We start from the raw sequence: 17,849 nt of genomic DNA, 5'->3' as shown, positions 1-17,849 counted from the left end.
CTGATATATTCTGATACCCAGTTAGCTGTTTTGTATCAGAATTTATAAGACTTTTTCCACAGGGTAGTGGCTTCTTGTTCATCGGCCATTTTATTTATTGTAATATAAACCTTGCTTTTCTCCTGTTTATTTGACAGTATTTTATTATTAATCACAGATGCCTGGTCATTGCGAGGAGTTGAAATGTACCTTTCGCATAGCCAAGAATTGTCCCTATTTAATATATTTGCACCATACAACATAACTCAGGCGTTAGAATAAGTTTTTCTTGGTGTAGTTGTGGATACGTATCAACAGCAATATTTAATAATATATCAGAAAATAGTAAATCAAAGGATATCGCAAACTGTCTAAGCCCTGTGGGTTTCGAAAATACGTTGCAAACGACTGTCTCTGGAACAGATAACGATATCACGCCTATCACATTCCTGGCTGAATAATACTACAGCAACTTCATTCGTGCAAGGAACTTTATGACGCCCAGGTGTTCCTGAGTTGGACGCCTATCGGCATTTAGAACAATTTTATAATTGTTATCACCATCTTGAGGAAAAGCTTCTAATTCCGATTTAAATCTACATACTTACAAATTAACCTGATGCAACATGTTCTGAAGTTGGGAAATGAGTTCAGTATTTAAATTTGGAAAATATTGATTTACATTCCACTGTTCTTTGTAGTCAGATACAAAATATATTTGAATAAGTTTAGGTTGGTCTTCAGGCAAAAGGGACCCTATAAAATGGTAAATCTGACCTTGTATCTTAAAAGTGGGCATTAAAGAACCTTCTTTGATTTATTGAGCACCAAAGGATGTCATTTGAATTCACTATTATAAGTTCGAATATTGTCGAAGAACTTTTTAGATTGCACATGTTCCCCTAATACTATAAGTAATTTCAAAGGTTCTGGTGGGTCGAACGAAGGCAAATTTATTTTACCTCCAGAACAACAGAAACCAGCAGACTCTTCACTCCACTTTGAAGCTACAAAAAGACCATACTACGTTCATATCGCCTATTACAGAAGATGATTTATAATCAATTGAGACGTTATAAGCAAACCCACTTTTATATTTGTTGGACCACTCCACCGAATTTGTAGATTGATTTCCTATGTGTACATCTATCATGAAGTCTATGTCGAAATCTGTCTGCAGTCAGACGTGTCTCTTACTGTTCGTCTGTTTCAAGAGACCGAATATTTTCAATTCTTAATCTTTCAGTAGACAAAATTATTAATCGTTCTTGTCTCAAAGAGTTGTTCATGCTCATGTTCATCTTCAAGAGATCGAATATTGTTATGATGCACCCTATCATTTGTCCAACGGTCTTCATATTGACTAAAAAATTTAGATTCTCGAGATAAAATATGATCAGCTGAAAGCCGTAATTCCCTCTCAGTCAAGGTTTCGGACTAGCGAGATAAAGTATGAAGTTCGCAGTCAGCCGTGAGCCGCAATTCTCATTGTTTCAGTTTCAGCTTCTCCTGATAACGCATGTTGTTCTCGGTCAATGGTACGCCTTAGTTCTCGTTGAGAAAAGCTTTGATACGCCCGTGATGTAGCTCGTCCCGCACTGTCAGCTGATAATCGCATCTCTCTCTCTGGAGAGCTTTCATTGGCTCGCGAAGTTGAGGCACTAACTCTCATAGAGTTTAACCGATGTGCTCTTTCCTTTGCCGATTCTGGAGAACGCGTAATTCTCATCCTTAGCTTGACTCGAAGTTCGAGATAAAGGTAGTCGTTTTTTAGGTGGCATTGTGTATTTTATTTTTAATCGACGGTAACTAAAAGGCTGTCAGTTCCCTTACAAAATAAGTTACGTTAGAGGTCCTAACTATAGCTACCATACACTTAAAATCTAAGTGCCTATTTAAAATAAAATTTTCTTATAGAATTAAACCCAGAAATATATACAACTTACAACAGAAAAAGAAACGCCTGCGCAATACTATCTACCTATATCCACTTCACTTAAAAATAAATACCTATAAATATTAGTACTATAGGTAAGTAATAAAAGTACCTACTAAGTAATTTCTCTTGTTTTCTCAACATTTCCCCTCACAGCTCTGCTCCTATTATTTGTAGTGTGATGAAAACCATACTATAACCTGCCCAGGAGTATGAAGAATAATTGCACCAAGATTCGTTAAAATCCGCCGACTAGTTTTTGTTTCTATAAAGAACATACAGACAGACACAGATTTTACTGATAGCATTTTTGGCACCAGTATCGATCACTTATCACCCCCTGACAGTTATTTTGAAAATATATTTCATGTACAGAATTGTCCTCTCAACAGATGTATTATATATATATATATATATATATATATATATATATATATATATATATATATAGTATATAAATGTAGTTATTTTTATAAGGAGTTAAATTAATTATTAAGTTGTTGAAATAAACATTGTAATTAATAAAAAAAATTAATGTTTTAGTCTAAATATGAAAAAAAAAATTGTGTGCCAGTAACATCTCTACGATCGAGTGAAGGCCCAGTTACATGCGGTTCTAACTTTCAAAACGTGTAGAACAAAAAAGATATAATTAAAAATCTGATTATTTATTTATGTCAAGTAAATAATAGTATGATAATGTTTATTAATTAAATTAATTAGATTCACAATAAGTATTTACTAAGAGGGTAGACTCTCCTTCAGATCTGCCATAGCTGCATCCATATTTATAGAAGCTGTGGAATTTTGCACATCCTTAGTGAATTTATTTCCTGTAAATTTTATAAAACCTTTTTGCTTGCTATTATTAAACCTAAACTTTGTATCTTTTTGGCTCGTCTGTTCGTTGTCTATGACCATAGCATTGTCTGCTTTTTTATTTTTTTTCTGCGACTTTTGGTGATATCGAAAATCTTTGGGTAATTTATGCACTTTCGTACAATGGTCCATTCTATCCTCCGCATTTATGAATTTTTCCTTGCATTCTTCAATATAACAGCAGTACTGAAAACAAAAGATTATATAGAAAAAAAAAATTACGAAAATAAAAAAAAGCTTTATTTCCTTGAGCTGGTAGGATAAAGGAGAAAAAAAAAAGTATTCGATAATTAATAATTTTTTTCTTACATACCGACGGCTTTTTAAGCGCCATAACAGCGAAGAACGAATCGTGTTTCTCTTGTATATGAAGGTCTAGCAGATGTGGTGACGGCAAAACCTTCTTGCACTGGCTACACGAGTATCTGTGAGTCGCATTGTAATGATTCTCGAAGTCTAGCAGCGAGTCCGTAGAAAACTTGCATCCGGGAACAGCGCAAGATGTTTGTATACTGAAATTTATTAAAATAAAAAAACTTCCATATAAGTCGTAGATCCAGTTAAAAATACATACTATAATGATTATAAAATTTGCACTTAGTCGAGATGTATGCATAGAAGCACCACTTTTTCTAAAACACATTATATTTATTATTTAATTGTTTTCGTTATTTAATAATATGGATTAATTTATTTAATTATCTTCTTTTTTTTATATCATAATTATTGTTTCAGAACTATCAAATGAATGTAATGTAATTTTTTTTATTTTTCAGTCCTATAATTTTTTTTAAACTGAATATTATGTTGTCTATGGTTACTATTTGGATGAATGTGATTAAACCTTTGAAGGTTAGAAGTAAGAAAATAAAAATTATATATTGGTTATTACTAACACAGAATGACATAATTCTTCATCGTCTACGTCATAGACGCCGAGTCGTGAAGGTGGTTTGTCTTTATTGAACATCACGTCATCAACTTTCCGACGACCGACGCCATACTGTTTTAAAAGTTCTAGCAACTCCATATTGATTATCTGAAACAAAATTACGATAATTAATTGAATTATTAATGAAATGATAACGTTATTTATACATGTCACAATATACATTAATTCCGTTTCTGTTAAAGAATTATATGGATATAGAAATAATAATATAAAAATAATCTTTTGACTGAATATTTGGTTGCTATGATTCGATATCTTCTAATATATAAAATTCTCGTGTCGCGGTGTTTGTGGTTGTCCACCGAAACGGCTTTCCCGATTCTCATGAAATTTTGTGTGCATATTGGGTAGGTCTGAGAATCGGCCAACATCTATTCTTCATACCCCTTAGTGATAAGGGTTGTTCACCCTTAAACTGTTTTTTTTAATTTTTGAACGAAATTTTTTGTTTTTATTTTTTTATAATGTGGCATCAAAAAAATACATACAACCCCAAAATTTTTGCCTTTTTATCACCAACCCCTATTTTTTTATATATATGTAAACACAATACGAGTGTGTGTTTGTTTCGGCTAATATCTAAAATGGCTGTACCGCGTTTAACGGGACTTATTGGCAGGTAGCTGATGTAATAAAAAGTAACCTAGGATACTTTTTTCAAGATCCCGAATGACCATCCCGAAATTATAAGGCGCGAGTGGGAGGCAGGGCGCATACGGGGCTTTAAAGTTGAAAGTTTAGGGTAGTTGAAATTATGAGGTGTCACCCGCATAACCACCAGCGGAGCCGCCTGTGCTAGTGTAGTCACAACAATGAGTGTCAATTGGTATAAATAGAGGCGAGAGTACAGATTACGGGGATTCATCCGATGTCATCCTCCACTCCAACGACGTCCTAAGCTGAGGTCCGGCTTCTTAGAGGCACCCTTGGGACGGGCGTATACCCCGTCGTGCCCTTCGGGCCCGAATTAAAATGGGTTGGCCCCATCGGGCCACCCACCCCTTCCCGTGACGGTGTAACAGCCATTAGGGCTAACAGCAATAGACAATTCGAAAAAAAAAAGATTACAGGGAATCTCGCTCAAGCCATTGCAGGGTACGGACCTCTTCGAAGTAAGGGATTCGTCATACCAGCTATGGAGTTACCTTCAATAGCCTTACGAGCCTGACTGATATTTAAGAAAAGTCATTGGTGACGTCAGTTATGCTGACGTCACTCTTTTTAAAAATGACAAACTGTTCCTACTCTGAGATATACATTCAGTTTAAATCAAAGTTTCGGACGACATGTAAAAAAAAAATTACTAAAGAATTATTTTCTATAAATCTTCGAAACTAACGCAATTCTATTTCTAAAAACTATGTATATATTGTTGGAAATATAATGAAGGTTAAAATTTTAGGTCGAGAGAAGGTATTTCATAGCTACACACCCTTTGAAGTTTGAACCATGATTTTTAACTTTGTACGAGAAAAACAATCGGGTTGTTTTTAAACGTGGTACAAAATAGTGTCCATTTTTAAACTTTCGGCAATCGAATAAACATGTGGTAATGAACTGTAATTATTTTTAAGCAATAAAACATGAAGTTGCTGATAAAATGCTCATATTATTTTGCATATAGATATAAAGCACTAATTTTAAACGGTATAAAGAACAATTTCAGTAACGAACAATAAAAGGACTATTAAAGTTTAATGTAGTGACCTGTGATCTGTGATCAGGTCATTGTGTGTAGAAATAATAGTATGAGATGATTTTTTTTTTTTAATGCCAGACAACAGGTGATACGTTCAGCTTATTCGGTTTTATAGTGGCTGTCATCAAAAATAGGTTGTATATATATTTAGAAACAGTTGTTAAATGTCGGCACAGTTTGAAATGAAGGTAAGATATATATTACGTTTTTTTTTTGTTATAAAACCTTTTTAAATTATCAATTTTAAAATTTAATACATTATATGGACAATAATTGCTGTATTCTTTGTATTGCTATTGTTAAAAAATCTATTATGACGCATAGTCAAAATCAAGGATATCGTGACAGGCACAATAGACGTATTAATATAAACAAATGTATTTACCTTAATTATATAGCGTATCGTATATGGTACTTAATATTTATAATACAACAGACCGATTCCTCAAATTTAATATTTCAATGGAAATTGACATATTTGAATAATATAAGAAAAAAATATAAAGAGACCAACTACATAAAATTTATATATCTTCATACTTATATGTGTATTTTAATCAGTCCCGCTCGCGTGTTCTAGTTTACAGTATCTCCGTTTCAGAGATCGATATAAATTTGCAAATTTTTATTGAAATCGGTTCACTACAATGTATATGGGCAAATGAGTTTGTATAAAATAAAAAGACTTAGATTCACATAATGTTAGTTTAACATAACTGAAAAAAGGAACCGAGTTTTTTATAAAGAAAACGAGTTCCAAACAATCACTCAGAATCGTCTTGGTAGTTGTAATAAAGAGAATTTGATAATAAATTCTATGTTTAATATATATATTTAAGATTTTATATATATTGTGTAAATTTAATTGTCATCCTTACGTTTAAATTTTATAACCTACTCTTATGTCTTATCACTTAGAACGTTACAACAGTTGATATAAAATTGATGTAACAAGGTCATTATTATACACTCTGCGTCACATTACTTTTAAATAACGAGTCCTAAATTATAAAATACTCAATTATTTTGAGATCCAACACGACTCTGCATGTAACAAGTCTTTTTTAATCATCATTACCTTGGATGATAAATCTAATTGCTATTAAAAATTATTACAATAAAAAGTCGTCTACGATATTATTCTTTATCTTAGATACTTAGGTCTCAAGGTGACCACGCTATACCCATCAGTGGAGTTTGCACCGCAGATCAAATATATTATGTCGTATTAGCAGGCAACCGTAACAATATAAATCCAAATAAATCCTTTTAATATATTATAGATACATTTTTCAGTTAAAAACTCGCGAGTGTATGTGCCATAATAAATTAGTGTGAATAGTGGTAATATATTAATCATCACCATGTCGGAAATAAGGCAAAGAAAGGTAATTTATAATAATTATAACCTCAAAATAAGTCAAAATAAATACAAACTAAGTACTAACCTGTTCAAAGCAATTTAAATCCATTTGTGTAGTGTCTTAAGTTTCTGTCTGTTCTTGTATGTAAATATGTGTTATTTCTAAGTTTCTTAACGTTGTACATTCATGTGAATAATAAGAAAGAATAGTTTTATAAATCAATTTTGTTGTCAAGATAACCAATTGTTTTAGAACTTTTTATTTACGAGTGTTTAAACATTAAAACAATAAAAAAAGAAGCTTTTCGTATGTTATCGAATTTAGAAGTACTTGTAAGAACTTCACACTTCAATCGATAAACTGAAGTTCTTAAGAGACAATTATAATAATTATCAATAATCCAATGAAAAAATTTACTCAAGATTTTTTTTCCTATTTTAACCAGTGAATGGCAATAACTAATTCACATTTACGATTCATTTGTGAATAGTTGATGAATCATTATCTACGATCGTGAAAAAATTACACTTTTTAATAAATTATAAACTATCATAGATATAAAGAAATATATTTATAAATCAATTTTTTATAAACTTAATTTCAAAAACAAAATTATGTGTTTCGATCTGAGAATGGTTATACATATGTAGTTTTGAAATTAATCACTCTATCAATTTCACGAACATAAACGTCAACTGTCACTATTTTGACTCTTTATAAAATCGTTTTAACTTTTTCCCTGAGAGAGTTTTTCCATCTTTGTTTATACAGAAAACAAAGAGAAATAAGAAAAATTGTTCTCAGGTGCACAAAAATTCATACTTATAGTAATTAAGGTTGTGATGTTTATTATAGCCCGATATGGGCAAATTCAGTACGTACAGATATTTAGAGGTGAGGGTTTGTTTTCATAATATATTATTTTTTGTCGCTAACATAAATTAATGCATATAAATACTTTTTTTACTTGTCGACGCTTTTATTAGTAGGGCTTTTTAATATGTACATTGGTAAGTTTTTAATTGGTATATATTTTAATATAATTACAGTTAAAAGATGAAACACCATCTCCACATATCAACGTAAGGAGCCGTTCTGTGCCACAGCCACGCCGGTTTAAGAAAATATTTATTGTGTTGCTTGTTTTAGTGTTATGTGTCACATATTTTTTGGGTGAGTTTAAAATCATGTATGAATTTTATAACATAACGAAAATTTTCCTGCAATTTTATTTTATAAAAAATAAGTGGTTTCCCTGATGATGGTTAGAAATCTAAACAGTATTGCAACAAGTATATCAGATGTAAATGGTTCTTAGCTGACATCATAGACACACTTTAATTCTATCTCAATGGTCGTTGCTAAAAATCCAACATGTGGTAGTGAATAATTTTAATGTATAAAATATCTAACAAAGTTTACAATAGGTTATGAAACGTAAATTAAATGTGCCTACTAAGTAGTTTACTTTGTTAAGTGCAAACGAAACGACTATACAAAGCATATATTTACATCAACTCCTGAATATAGTTCTAACAGAGTGAGACTCACATAAAAAATATTACATTATTTTTTCATCAATTTTTATGTCTTACATACCATTCTTAATAAAAATAATAAGGTAATTAAAAATTTATTTCTCTTCACACATTCTCGACTGTAAATAATTTCTCATTTAAAACAATGCATTGTAAATTTTTTATTGATCTTATCCTAAATGGATGTAGGGTTATACATACAGATATATATTTTTATATTATTATATATTATTCTTTATGGAGACTAAATATGTATTTTTAACCTATTTCCCATTATGTGAACAATTAAATTAGATTCTCACTGTCATATATAGATATAACATCTCTAAATAAATATTATCTCATGCTGATAAATGCTTGCAAAATTTTTCATACTACTAAAATTATGTGAACTAAATGTCAATGTATGTTTGTATAATAGTTTTGTGTAGCTCCTAAAGCGTCGAGTATTTCATATACAGCATTATATTTGCCCTTTATAAACAAGTTTTTAATTTCATAGTTTCCTTAAAATAATACATATCTAATCTCCAATTCAAATCCTACGATAGTGGTGTGTTTTTTTTTCCGGTTACCAGTTTTCATGAGAAATACTCGTTTTGGCGACCTTGATTTTATTTCCTCCATCTTAAAACATATCAAAATGAGTGTGAAATGTCATAGTTCCGTGTCTCGATATGTTGTAATATTGTTTGATTTGCGTTCAAATGAGGTTTTTGATTTTGATACTTTGTGAGTATTTTAAATCTACTTTGAAAAAAGAGGAGGTTGTAAATTTTTATGTTGTTTTTTTCATGTAACCTCTTAACACCTGATTGATAGTATAATATTTAAGGTTATTTGCACATTCATAACTCTAGCAGTAGTATATATATATATATTGTTGGTATGTTTATAGATTTTTTCAGGTCAGTACCTAATCTTTGAACATAAATATTTTATTTTGATTCCATAGAGTATTTAACAATTTTTTACCATAATAATTATTAAAATCATACAAAATTATTTATGTACTTTTTTTTCTAAAGACATTGTGTAATAGTAATTCAAGTGCGGATTAATCATGAACCACCATGTATTATGTTACTTTTACTGTCTATTTTATTGTAATTTTTTTATTAACTATGATATACTGATGTTTGTTATCTAGTCACCTAGCCATGATTTTGTAGACAGACAGACATACATACATACCTACACACATATATATAGTGTCTTTCTATTAATATTACATCTGTAGAAGTGTTAGCAGTTTTTAAAATCCTCGTCTCAAAAACAAATATTATTTTTTTGATCCTGCATATATATGGCCTTCAAAGTCATTAGTACTATAACAAAAGTGATCTTTTGCATCATTTTTATGATATGATGCTTACATTTCTAAAATTTTATATTTTTATGATTCAGAACTCAAAGGTTTTGTTAATATTAGAGGCAAATTATGCATTGATTTAACACAATTTATGAAACAAAATTTTTAAATATGGAACAGATTTAAAAACAATTTTTCAAAAATTTATAAAACCTATTTTTATTGCATTCCATTCCATTTTTGAAATTGTGAAGGATTATTGAATTATAACAAACGTAGGTTATATAAGCGGAATCTGTGAATTTATCAAAGGCTGTTTAATTTTAGATAATATTATTAACATAATAATAATTGTAAACTCTTAATGTTATATTTTTTAAACAGACAGGCTTTACATTGCTATGAATAAGATCAATTTTATTTAATGTTTACTTTATATTTTCATACAAAATTATAGAATTAAAATAAATAAAGATGGCAGCTTCTTTGATTATGTAAAATATATACACATCATGCAGGCACTTAAATGACTCGCACTACTTCAGATGATTAAGATAACGTCTTAAAAAAGATTTGCTTTTACATATATGTCTTTACTTGAGTTAATTTTTATTAAATAATAATCAAATAAAAATTAATAAATTATTCTTTTTTTTAATAAATAAGTATTAAAAAAATCTTTATTATTATATCTGTCGACATTTGCCAAGTCACTGATTTATCTATTAATAGTTATTCAAATTGTATAACAATAGAGAATTGTATGAAGAAAGTTTTTTCATAACATCTGTCGTATTAAATAACGTATTTCTATCACTGTATACGTGCCCCAACAATTTTAACAATACTCAATTATTCTTATACTTTACGACCATTAAATTAAAGTTGATTTTACAACGATGCATAAAATATGTCAGACAGAACCTCTCCAGACATATATAAAGTTTTGTTACAGATACAAAAATTACAAATAACAGAGGTACAGTTAGCAATGAACGTTACAGTTGTTCGTACATTACCATTACTCGTCACAGGTATTGAGATAGTTGTATAGAGTTCTGCCGCCATTTTAGATATGAATAAAAAAAAATTAACAAAGGAGGTTGTGTATGTTAATGAAACTTTGTGGTCACTTCATAGTGTTTTATAAGTAGTCTTGGTTTGTAATAATTTTTGGTATGAATGATTACAATTGTTTCCTATTTTTAAGCATTGTTCTTTGCTCGTTTTAGGGTTGACTGGACTGCCTATCAGTTTTTTTGTGATGTAAAATTTTTTAGAAATATGCCTTTAATTTAAGGCTTAAACGTTCATAGTTGGCATTTGTTGTTAGTCATTGTGGGATTCGCTTAGTGAGAAACCAACAGCTTATTTCAGTTTATACTTAGTTTTTTTTTTTTTAGTATTCATAATCTATTTTATAGAAATTATAAACGAATGAGAGAAAAAAACTACGTCGATCACAAGCAGTTGATATTGAGAATGTTATTTTTTTTCTTGAATGCGTATATAAAAGTGTGGCTTTTAGGTCTTTTCGCGGGCCAGACACAGTGGTTCGATGGGATCGCGAAGAGTTTGGGATATGAGAGCGTCTACCACCACGCCGTCATCATTGACGCTGGCTCCTCCGGTACGAGGGTCCTAGCTTACAAATTCAGAGTACCCTTCACAGGTGAGTGGTACAATATAGTTAAATAGTCACAGTTCGATTTAAAAATAAAACCTTCACCGTTAAATATGATTGAATGTTCTTAAGAAAGAAAAAGGAGGATTTATAAATTAGACGTTGGTTTTTTTTTTTTTGTAAATGAAATTCGATTTCGTCGATGTTATTTTTATTTAATTTGCAAATTTCTGTAATTTTTTTTAAATATATGTATATATTTTTTTTTATTAAAGAAACTTTTTTTATATTGTCCCCATGTTACTGATCGGCTGAATATTTATAAACTGTATCGCATTGTTGATGAATAGAAATAAAAAAAAAATTGTCTTTCTAAACGACTTTCACAAATAGGTTCGATCTGAGATTATATAATGTCTGAGATTGTTGAAAAAATGTGCTTGAGAATGTATCGACTGTATACGAACGTAGTAATCATTATTGAAATAGAAATTGACAAGCCATTATTTAAATTTATTAAATAGTTAAAAAAAAAACAATATATATATATATATATATATATATATATATATATATATATATATATATATAATAGTATAATAAAAGTCATTTCGCACGCCGATGTTAAAAAAAATATATATTTGTCTGTTATCATTGTTTAAGATAAAATACAATCGGACATAATGCTAGGGTTACTCACGACGAGAATATTTAGGAGAAAATTGTCACAGATAATGTAAGATTTTGTTATCTGTGTTTTTAAACGAGATTATTTTTTTTTTAGTTTTCGGCCAAATCAACTTGGATCTCGTGGACGAGTATTTCGAGGAGACTAAACCGGGGCTCTCGTCGTATGTCGACGAACCGGAAAAGGTAACGTGTTGTTCAGTGACGTAACTCGTATTTAAACGTCCGATCTAACTAGACCCATGACGGTAGATAACGATTTTACACTCACAGTTCAATGTAACGGCAATTTTATACCTCGTGCATGAGTACAATACTATTTTATCTTAATTTGAAAAATTATTTTCGTAATGCCTATTTCGTGATTGATTATTACGCTCGTAATTTACTTTGTCTCGTAAGCTTACGAGAAGTTTGCATCGTTACACTAAATACGGCGCGTTTATAGTTTTTCGTTAATAAATATTTGTACATTGTAGCGTTTGCGTATGTTGTTGAATGAAAAACTAAAAACTCTCCGTATGTGATGTGCTCATACAAACTTGGAGTAAGTATGTTTATTGTAAGATATTGACGATGTATGTGGAAGTTTTAAGAATTAAAATGCCATGTATATGTCACACACATGAACACACACACAGGTGCGATATCATTGTATTTGTACAAAATAATCTGTGCCTATCAATTAGACGTTTAGGTTATTTTTACGTTGAGATAGTTCAATGGAAATATTACTTTAAAGGGTGCTGAGACAATAGTCCATCTTGTGAAACGAGCCGGTCATTTGATACCAGCGGACCGTCGCTCACAAACACCTCTAATAGTCCGAGCTACAGCGGGCCTGAGACTGTTGCCGCGGGATAAAGCTCAAAGACTCATCGACGAGGTCGCCAAGGCTATATCTGGGTCAGTGCTAAAGATGTTTACGTACGGTAACACATTTTACGAATGGGAACGCCTGGTAACGAGATTTAGCTGCAAGCGGCAACACAATGATCGACCTACAAATTAAAATTTAACATTTAACAAGCGTAGAGTCCATCAAATGCTGCGCTATTATATTGCCCAGTATATTCTGAGCTGATCTGTGACGTGTCCTTGAACAAATATATCCGAGTCTCTTCCTATGAAATCATTCGACTAATAAAAAATAAATTATTGGAATTATTTTATAATTAAAATGCTGCTGGATGCTGCTAGCGATATATATTTTTTAAATTCAACTGTTTTCATATATATCAATGCTATAGCCATTGCTTGCTCTTTGCGACTAATGTATTTATAAATGTTAAATACGCTGGATTTGTGCGAACTTCATTACAGACTTGATCAAAGCTCTAACTTCATTATGCTCGCGGCTCGCGGTCAAATCAGAAACCGTGCTAATGACATTTTATTTAAATGATTTTTAATATATATATATATATATATATTTTTTTTTAATTTGCAGCTCGGGTTACGATGTCGGTCCGAACAGCGTTGAGATCATGGATGGTTCAGACGAGGGTATCTTCATTTGGTATTCGGTTAATTTATTGCACGGTTAGTTATTTATGTTTTTAATATAACTAGTATGTTAAAAATATCCTCTTATAATTTAAATTAATAAAAATCAGTTTAGTGGTTACGGCGTAACATTGAGACAAACAATCAAATAAAAATGTACCGTGTTAAACGAATGCAATAAAATATTTAAATATTTTTTTATACAATTTTATAAGAAAAATAGTTGAGGATTAATATTTGACTAAATCGTATTTTAATGGTTTGATATCATGTCACAGTAAAACTCAATAAATTAATGTATTTATTAAATTAATATAATGCAATTATTTGTATGTTTCAGATTTGATGGGTGGCGAGACTATGGCGGCGTTGGATCTCGGCGGCGGCTCCACACAGATCACATACCAGTTAAACGAGAAAGACACCAAGTTGTATCCCTCAAACGACCAATATTTGGTACCGGCCGGCAAGAACAACATTTCATTATATACGCACAGGTAAAGCAATAACACACACACACATGCACATACAGTATATATATATATATATATATATATATATATATATATATATATATATATATATATATATTGTAGTGTATATTTAATCTTATAAAAAATATATTGATATTTTTATTGTTATTGGAATATTCATATGAATTTGAATATTTTCTAATGAAAAGAATAATAAAATTATTATTGTATGCATGTATATATGAAAGTAGCTTGTTTTTTTATAATAGCTACCTGAAGCTGGGTCTATTAGCTGCCAGATACGGTGTCTTCAGAATGGAGGCGAACAACGACACGAACCACTTCACGTCGGTGTGTGTCGACCCTATAGTCCAGAAGGAGAAGTGGACATACGCTAACAAACAATACTCTATCGAGTGAGCGAATATTAAATTATTATTACAAAAAATAAAAAACATTAGGTTGCAATTTATAAAATATATTATGGTGACATTGTATGATACATAAAATATTTTCGATTCTGGCAACATCAATTCTATCAATCAAAGTAAACTGTCATTCTCACTGTTACGTTTAATGCTATCTGTCACTGTCACTGTCACCAGCGGCGCGTCACGTCCGTCCAACATGAAGCGGGAGGGTGTATACAGCCGATGTCAGTCGCTGGTGTCTCGGTACACTCGGGCGACTATCGACTGGGAGCCCTCTCAGCCGCCGCGGGGAGCCGTCGCTGCTATGAGCTACTTCTATGATGTGGCCGCTGATGCTGGGATTATAGGTTGGTTGTGAGATGTTTCATAAATCGGAAATAGTTCTGATATATGAACTTTTACACCATTGTTATAGAAAAAGAAAAGATTTTTCATTCGTTCGTTTGCCACAGATAGGTTTCTAAAATACTAAAGTCATTATAATATTTTTTTACAACAGAATGCTAGTTTATCAAAAATAAACATGGGTTAGTTATTAAAATACATTATACATATTTTATAATTAATTTCAAATACCTTGTATATCCCTAACAAACCAATAACTCAGGATGTATTTTGTATGAAGTCACGTGTCAAACACTAGTTGGATACCATATCTATTTTACTTAAGGGCCCAAGCGGACGAAATCGAAGGGTATACTGATTTCAAAAAGTTTTAATAGCGACGCCCCCTATCGGAATTTCATCGAAAGATTCCCTTGCAGATGTGATGCGCGGTGGCACGGTATCTGTGTCTCAGTACAGGGCGAGTGCTCTCCGCGCGTGCTCAGCATCTAACGTGGACCAGCCGTGGGCGTGCATCGACCTGGTGTACGTAGTGACGCTGCTCCAGGAGGTGTACAAGATAAAGGACACCGAGCCAATATCGGTTAGTCGTTCATAGCATCTCTCAATAATTATAAGTCTGTGGCTGTTATCGGTTAGTGGTTCATGGCATCTCTAAATAGTAATAAGTCTGTGGTTGTTATCAGTTTGTAGTTCATGGCATCTCTAAATAGTAATAAGTCTGTGGTTGTCATCAGTTTGTGGTTCATAGCATCTCTAAATAGTAATAAGTCTGTGGTTGTCATCAGTTTGTGGTTCATGGCATATCTAAATAGTAATAAGTCTGTGGTTGTCATCAGTTTGTGGTTCATGGCATATCTAAATAGTAATAAGTCTGTGGTTGTTATCGGTCAGTGGTTCATGGCATCTCTAAAGAGTAATAAATGTGGTTGGTAGGAGAAACTGAACTGATCATTGGCATACTATAACCACTTTATTATCTTAGTGTTTCTTCACATATCTTCTGATAAGTTTCCTAAAATAAACTCTGTTACTCATTATTACATCAGCTATTTGTAAATGAAAGTCCCATTAAAATTGGTACACCCGTTTCGTCAATTAGCCGGAGCAAATATACAGACAAATATTGTAGTAAATGTCACTATTAATATTATATACATCCATAGGGAATATGAATTTAGTGTAAAGCGATATTTTTATTTATTGATAAAATCAAGATACTTTTTGTACAGTTTTAATATATAAATGTATTTTATTTTCAGTTGTTTAAGAAAGTGAACGGTCACGAGGTATCCTGGGCTTTGGGACTCGCATATACAACTGTAATGAACAGGCTGGCCCGAGCATAAGCTTATATACATATATATATATATGTATGTATATATATAAAATAGTTATTAAGATTTTCTGCCTGTTTTATATACAAGTTACAAATTATTATGATTTATGATGTGTTTCGAAGGACAGATATATTTTTTTGTTTGCAAAAATTTTAAATATTACACATATATATATATACATATATATTATTTGTGACTGTGAAAATTATTATATAATATTATTGGTACATCAAATATAATTATACTGTGGTTGTATAGAATTTCAGCGCAGTGCGAAATACAAGTGATCCCGGGTCGGTTTAATGATACTATTTTTAAATAGCAATTAATTAATATGACATTATCAAGACATTTTACATTCCGTTTAGTATATGTATGTGTATAGTAAAATTATTACCACCAGAAAAGTGCCGCAAAAGAGCGAGATGTGTTTTAAAATATATAATTATTGTATATTTTTTTTCCTATACGAATTAATTAATTTTAATCATGATATCTGACCTACCATACTGTATCGTTGCGCTGAAACAGATTGTTGTGTAGTGGTGAATTTAAAAAAAAATATTTTTGTCTGCGTAAGTTTATATATCTATACTAAGTAATGTGTAATTTTTTTGGGGTTATATATATATGTTGAAAGGTCCTAATATGATGTCTCAATGTCCGTTTCATTTGTATGAAGTCGGTTTAATTAAATCATTTATTGAACAATCTTGACACCAATGATATGACAATAACAAACAAGATGCACCTTGCATTATTATAATTGTATCTTTTCAAATTATATCTCGGGTTATATGTAAATGTTTTATCAGATGTATTATTTTGAAACTCTTCCTATATATATATATCTTGATATATCTTTATATGTCTTTACATATCTTTTACATGTAATTTCAATGAGCCGTTTGATTTTTTTTTTCTTCTCACATCGACTGTGGTTGTTCAATAATATAAATATCTATATATATAGAGGTAAATCTACAGAATAAATGTATACATATATATACATCTATATATATGTAATTTTCTTTTATATTGTGTATACTGTTATGATTAATGATATGTGTCACTGACATATGTCCGAATGAAATTCTAAAATATATAACTAGTTTGATGTATTCCGTGTTTAATGTTTACATAAACTTTGAATATGATTGTATTTTGTAATGTTTATGGATAACATATATTATTTTTTACATACAACACGTACGAGGGTATCCAGTATTATTTACACCGCACATGTTTTGTATGGTGATATTTTTATGAATCTATACCGACTCAACTTTGGACGTTCATGTTTTGCATAGGCTTTCTTCGCACTGTATGTATAAATTATAGTTAAGATACATTATTATATATAAATTATTAAATGTTGAGTACATTTTATCGTTTTTTTATTTAATTTCTATCTTTTTTTGTTTCTTATATATGCCAGCCTTATTATAATATATAAACAAAAAAATAATAATTAAAAAAGCCTCTTATATCTTACAGAAAATACAAGATTCCAAAATTAATTGATTCGTTGGTGCCTTTTTTTTTCAATAAACGTAAACAAATGAGTATATTATTCTGTAGGAACCCTCTGCAGGTAAAGGCCTCCTCCAACTTGAGCTAGTTCTCTCTGGATTTCGCCGTTTGCCTTTTTGGTTGGGACCCGCTATGCGTTTTATTTCGTCCTCCCATCTGTTGCAATGTCTCACCTTCTTTATTTTCCCTCTGGGCACCTCACCCCCTCCATTCTGACACTCTTCTTGTCCATCTTTGATCTTGCAGGCGTG

General features: G+C 30.9%; 2 protein-coding genes across 4 annotated transcripts; one reads left to right on the top strand and one right to left on the bottom strand.

The window, feature by feature from the left end:
* Positions 1–2,564: 2,564 nt before the first annotated feature.
* On the bottom strand, positions 2,565–7,152 carry LOC116777497 (protein lethal(2)k10201). The gene is made up of 4 exons (XM_032671079.2): positions 6,894–7,152; positions 3,691–3,833; positions 3,108–3,306; positions 2,565–2,980 (listed from the first exon to the last, which is right to left on the bottom strand). Exons 1-4 carry the CDS (start codon positions 6,915–6,917, stop codon positions 2,657–2,659), a joined length of 690 nt encoding a protein of 229 aa, XP_032526970.2. The 5' UTR covers positions 6,918–7,152; the 3' UTR covers positions 2,565–2,656.
* Positions 6,488–17,452, top strand: LOC116777496 (nucleoside diphosphate phosphatase ENTPD5). Of its 3 annotated transcripts, none has more exons than XM_032671075.2 (11): positions 6,488–6,833; positions 7,859–7,982; positions 11,188–11,331; positions 12,068–12,156; positions 12,713–12,876; positions 13,421–13,512; positions 13,817–13,973; positions 14,219–14,365; positions 14,555–14,727; positions 15,145–15,308; positions 15,988–17,452. In XM_032671075.2, exons 1-11 carry the CDS (start codon positions 6,810–6,812, stop codon positions 16,072–16,074), a joined length of 1,365 nt encoding a protein of 454 aa, XP_032526966.2. In that variant the 5' UTR covers positions 6,488–6,809; the 3' UTR covers positions 16,075–17,452. The 3 variants fall into 3 exon arrangements, with proteins under 3 accessions (XP_032526966.2, XP_032526965.2, XP_061382186.1); XM_032671074.2 differs by lacking the exon at positions 6,488–6,833 and adding an exon at positions 7,509–7,703; XM_061526202.1 differs by lacking the exons at positions 6,488–6,833; positions 7,859–7,982 and adding an exon at positions 8,986–9,079.
* Positions 17,453–17,849: the final 397 nt, after the last annotated feature.

Source organism: Danaus plexippus, chromosome Z (genome assembly GCF_018135715.1).
Source record: "Danaus plexippus chromosome Z, MEX_DaPlex, whole genome shotgun sequence".
NCBI lineage: Eukaryota > Metazoa > Arthropoda > Insecta > Lepidoptera > Nymphalidae > Danaus > Danaus plexippus.
This window is presented reverse-complemented; position numbering and strand designations above follow the sequence as displayed.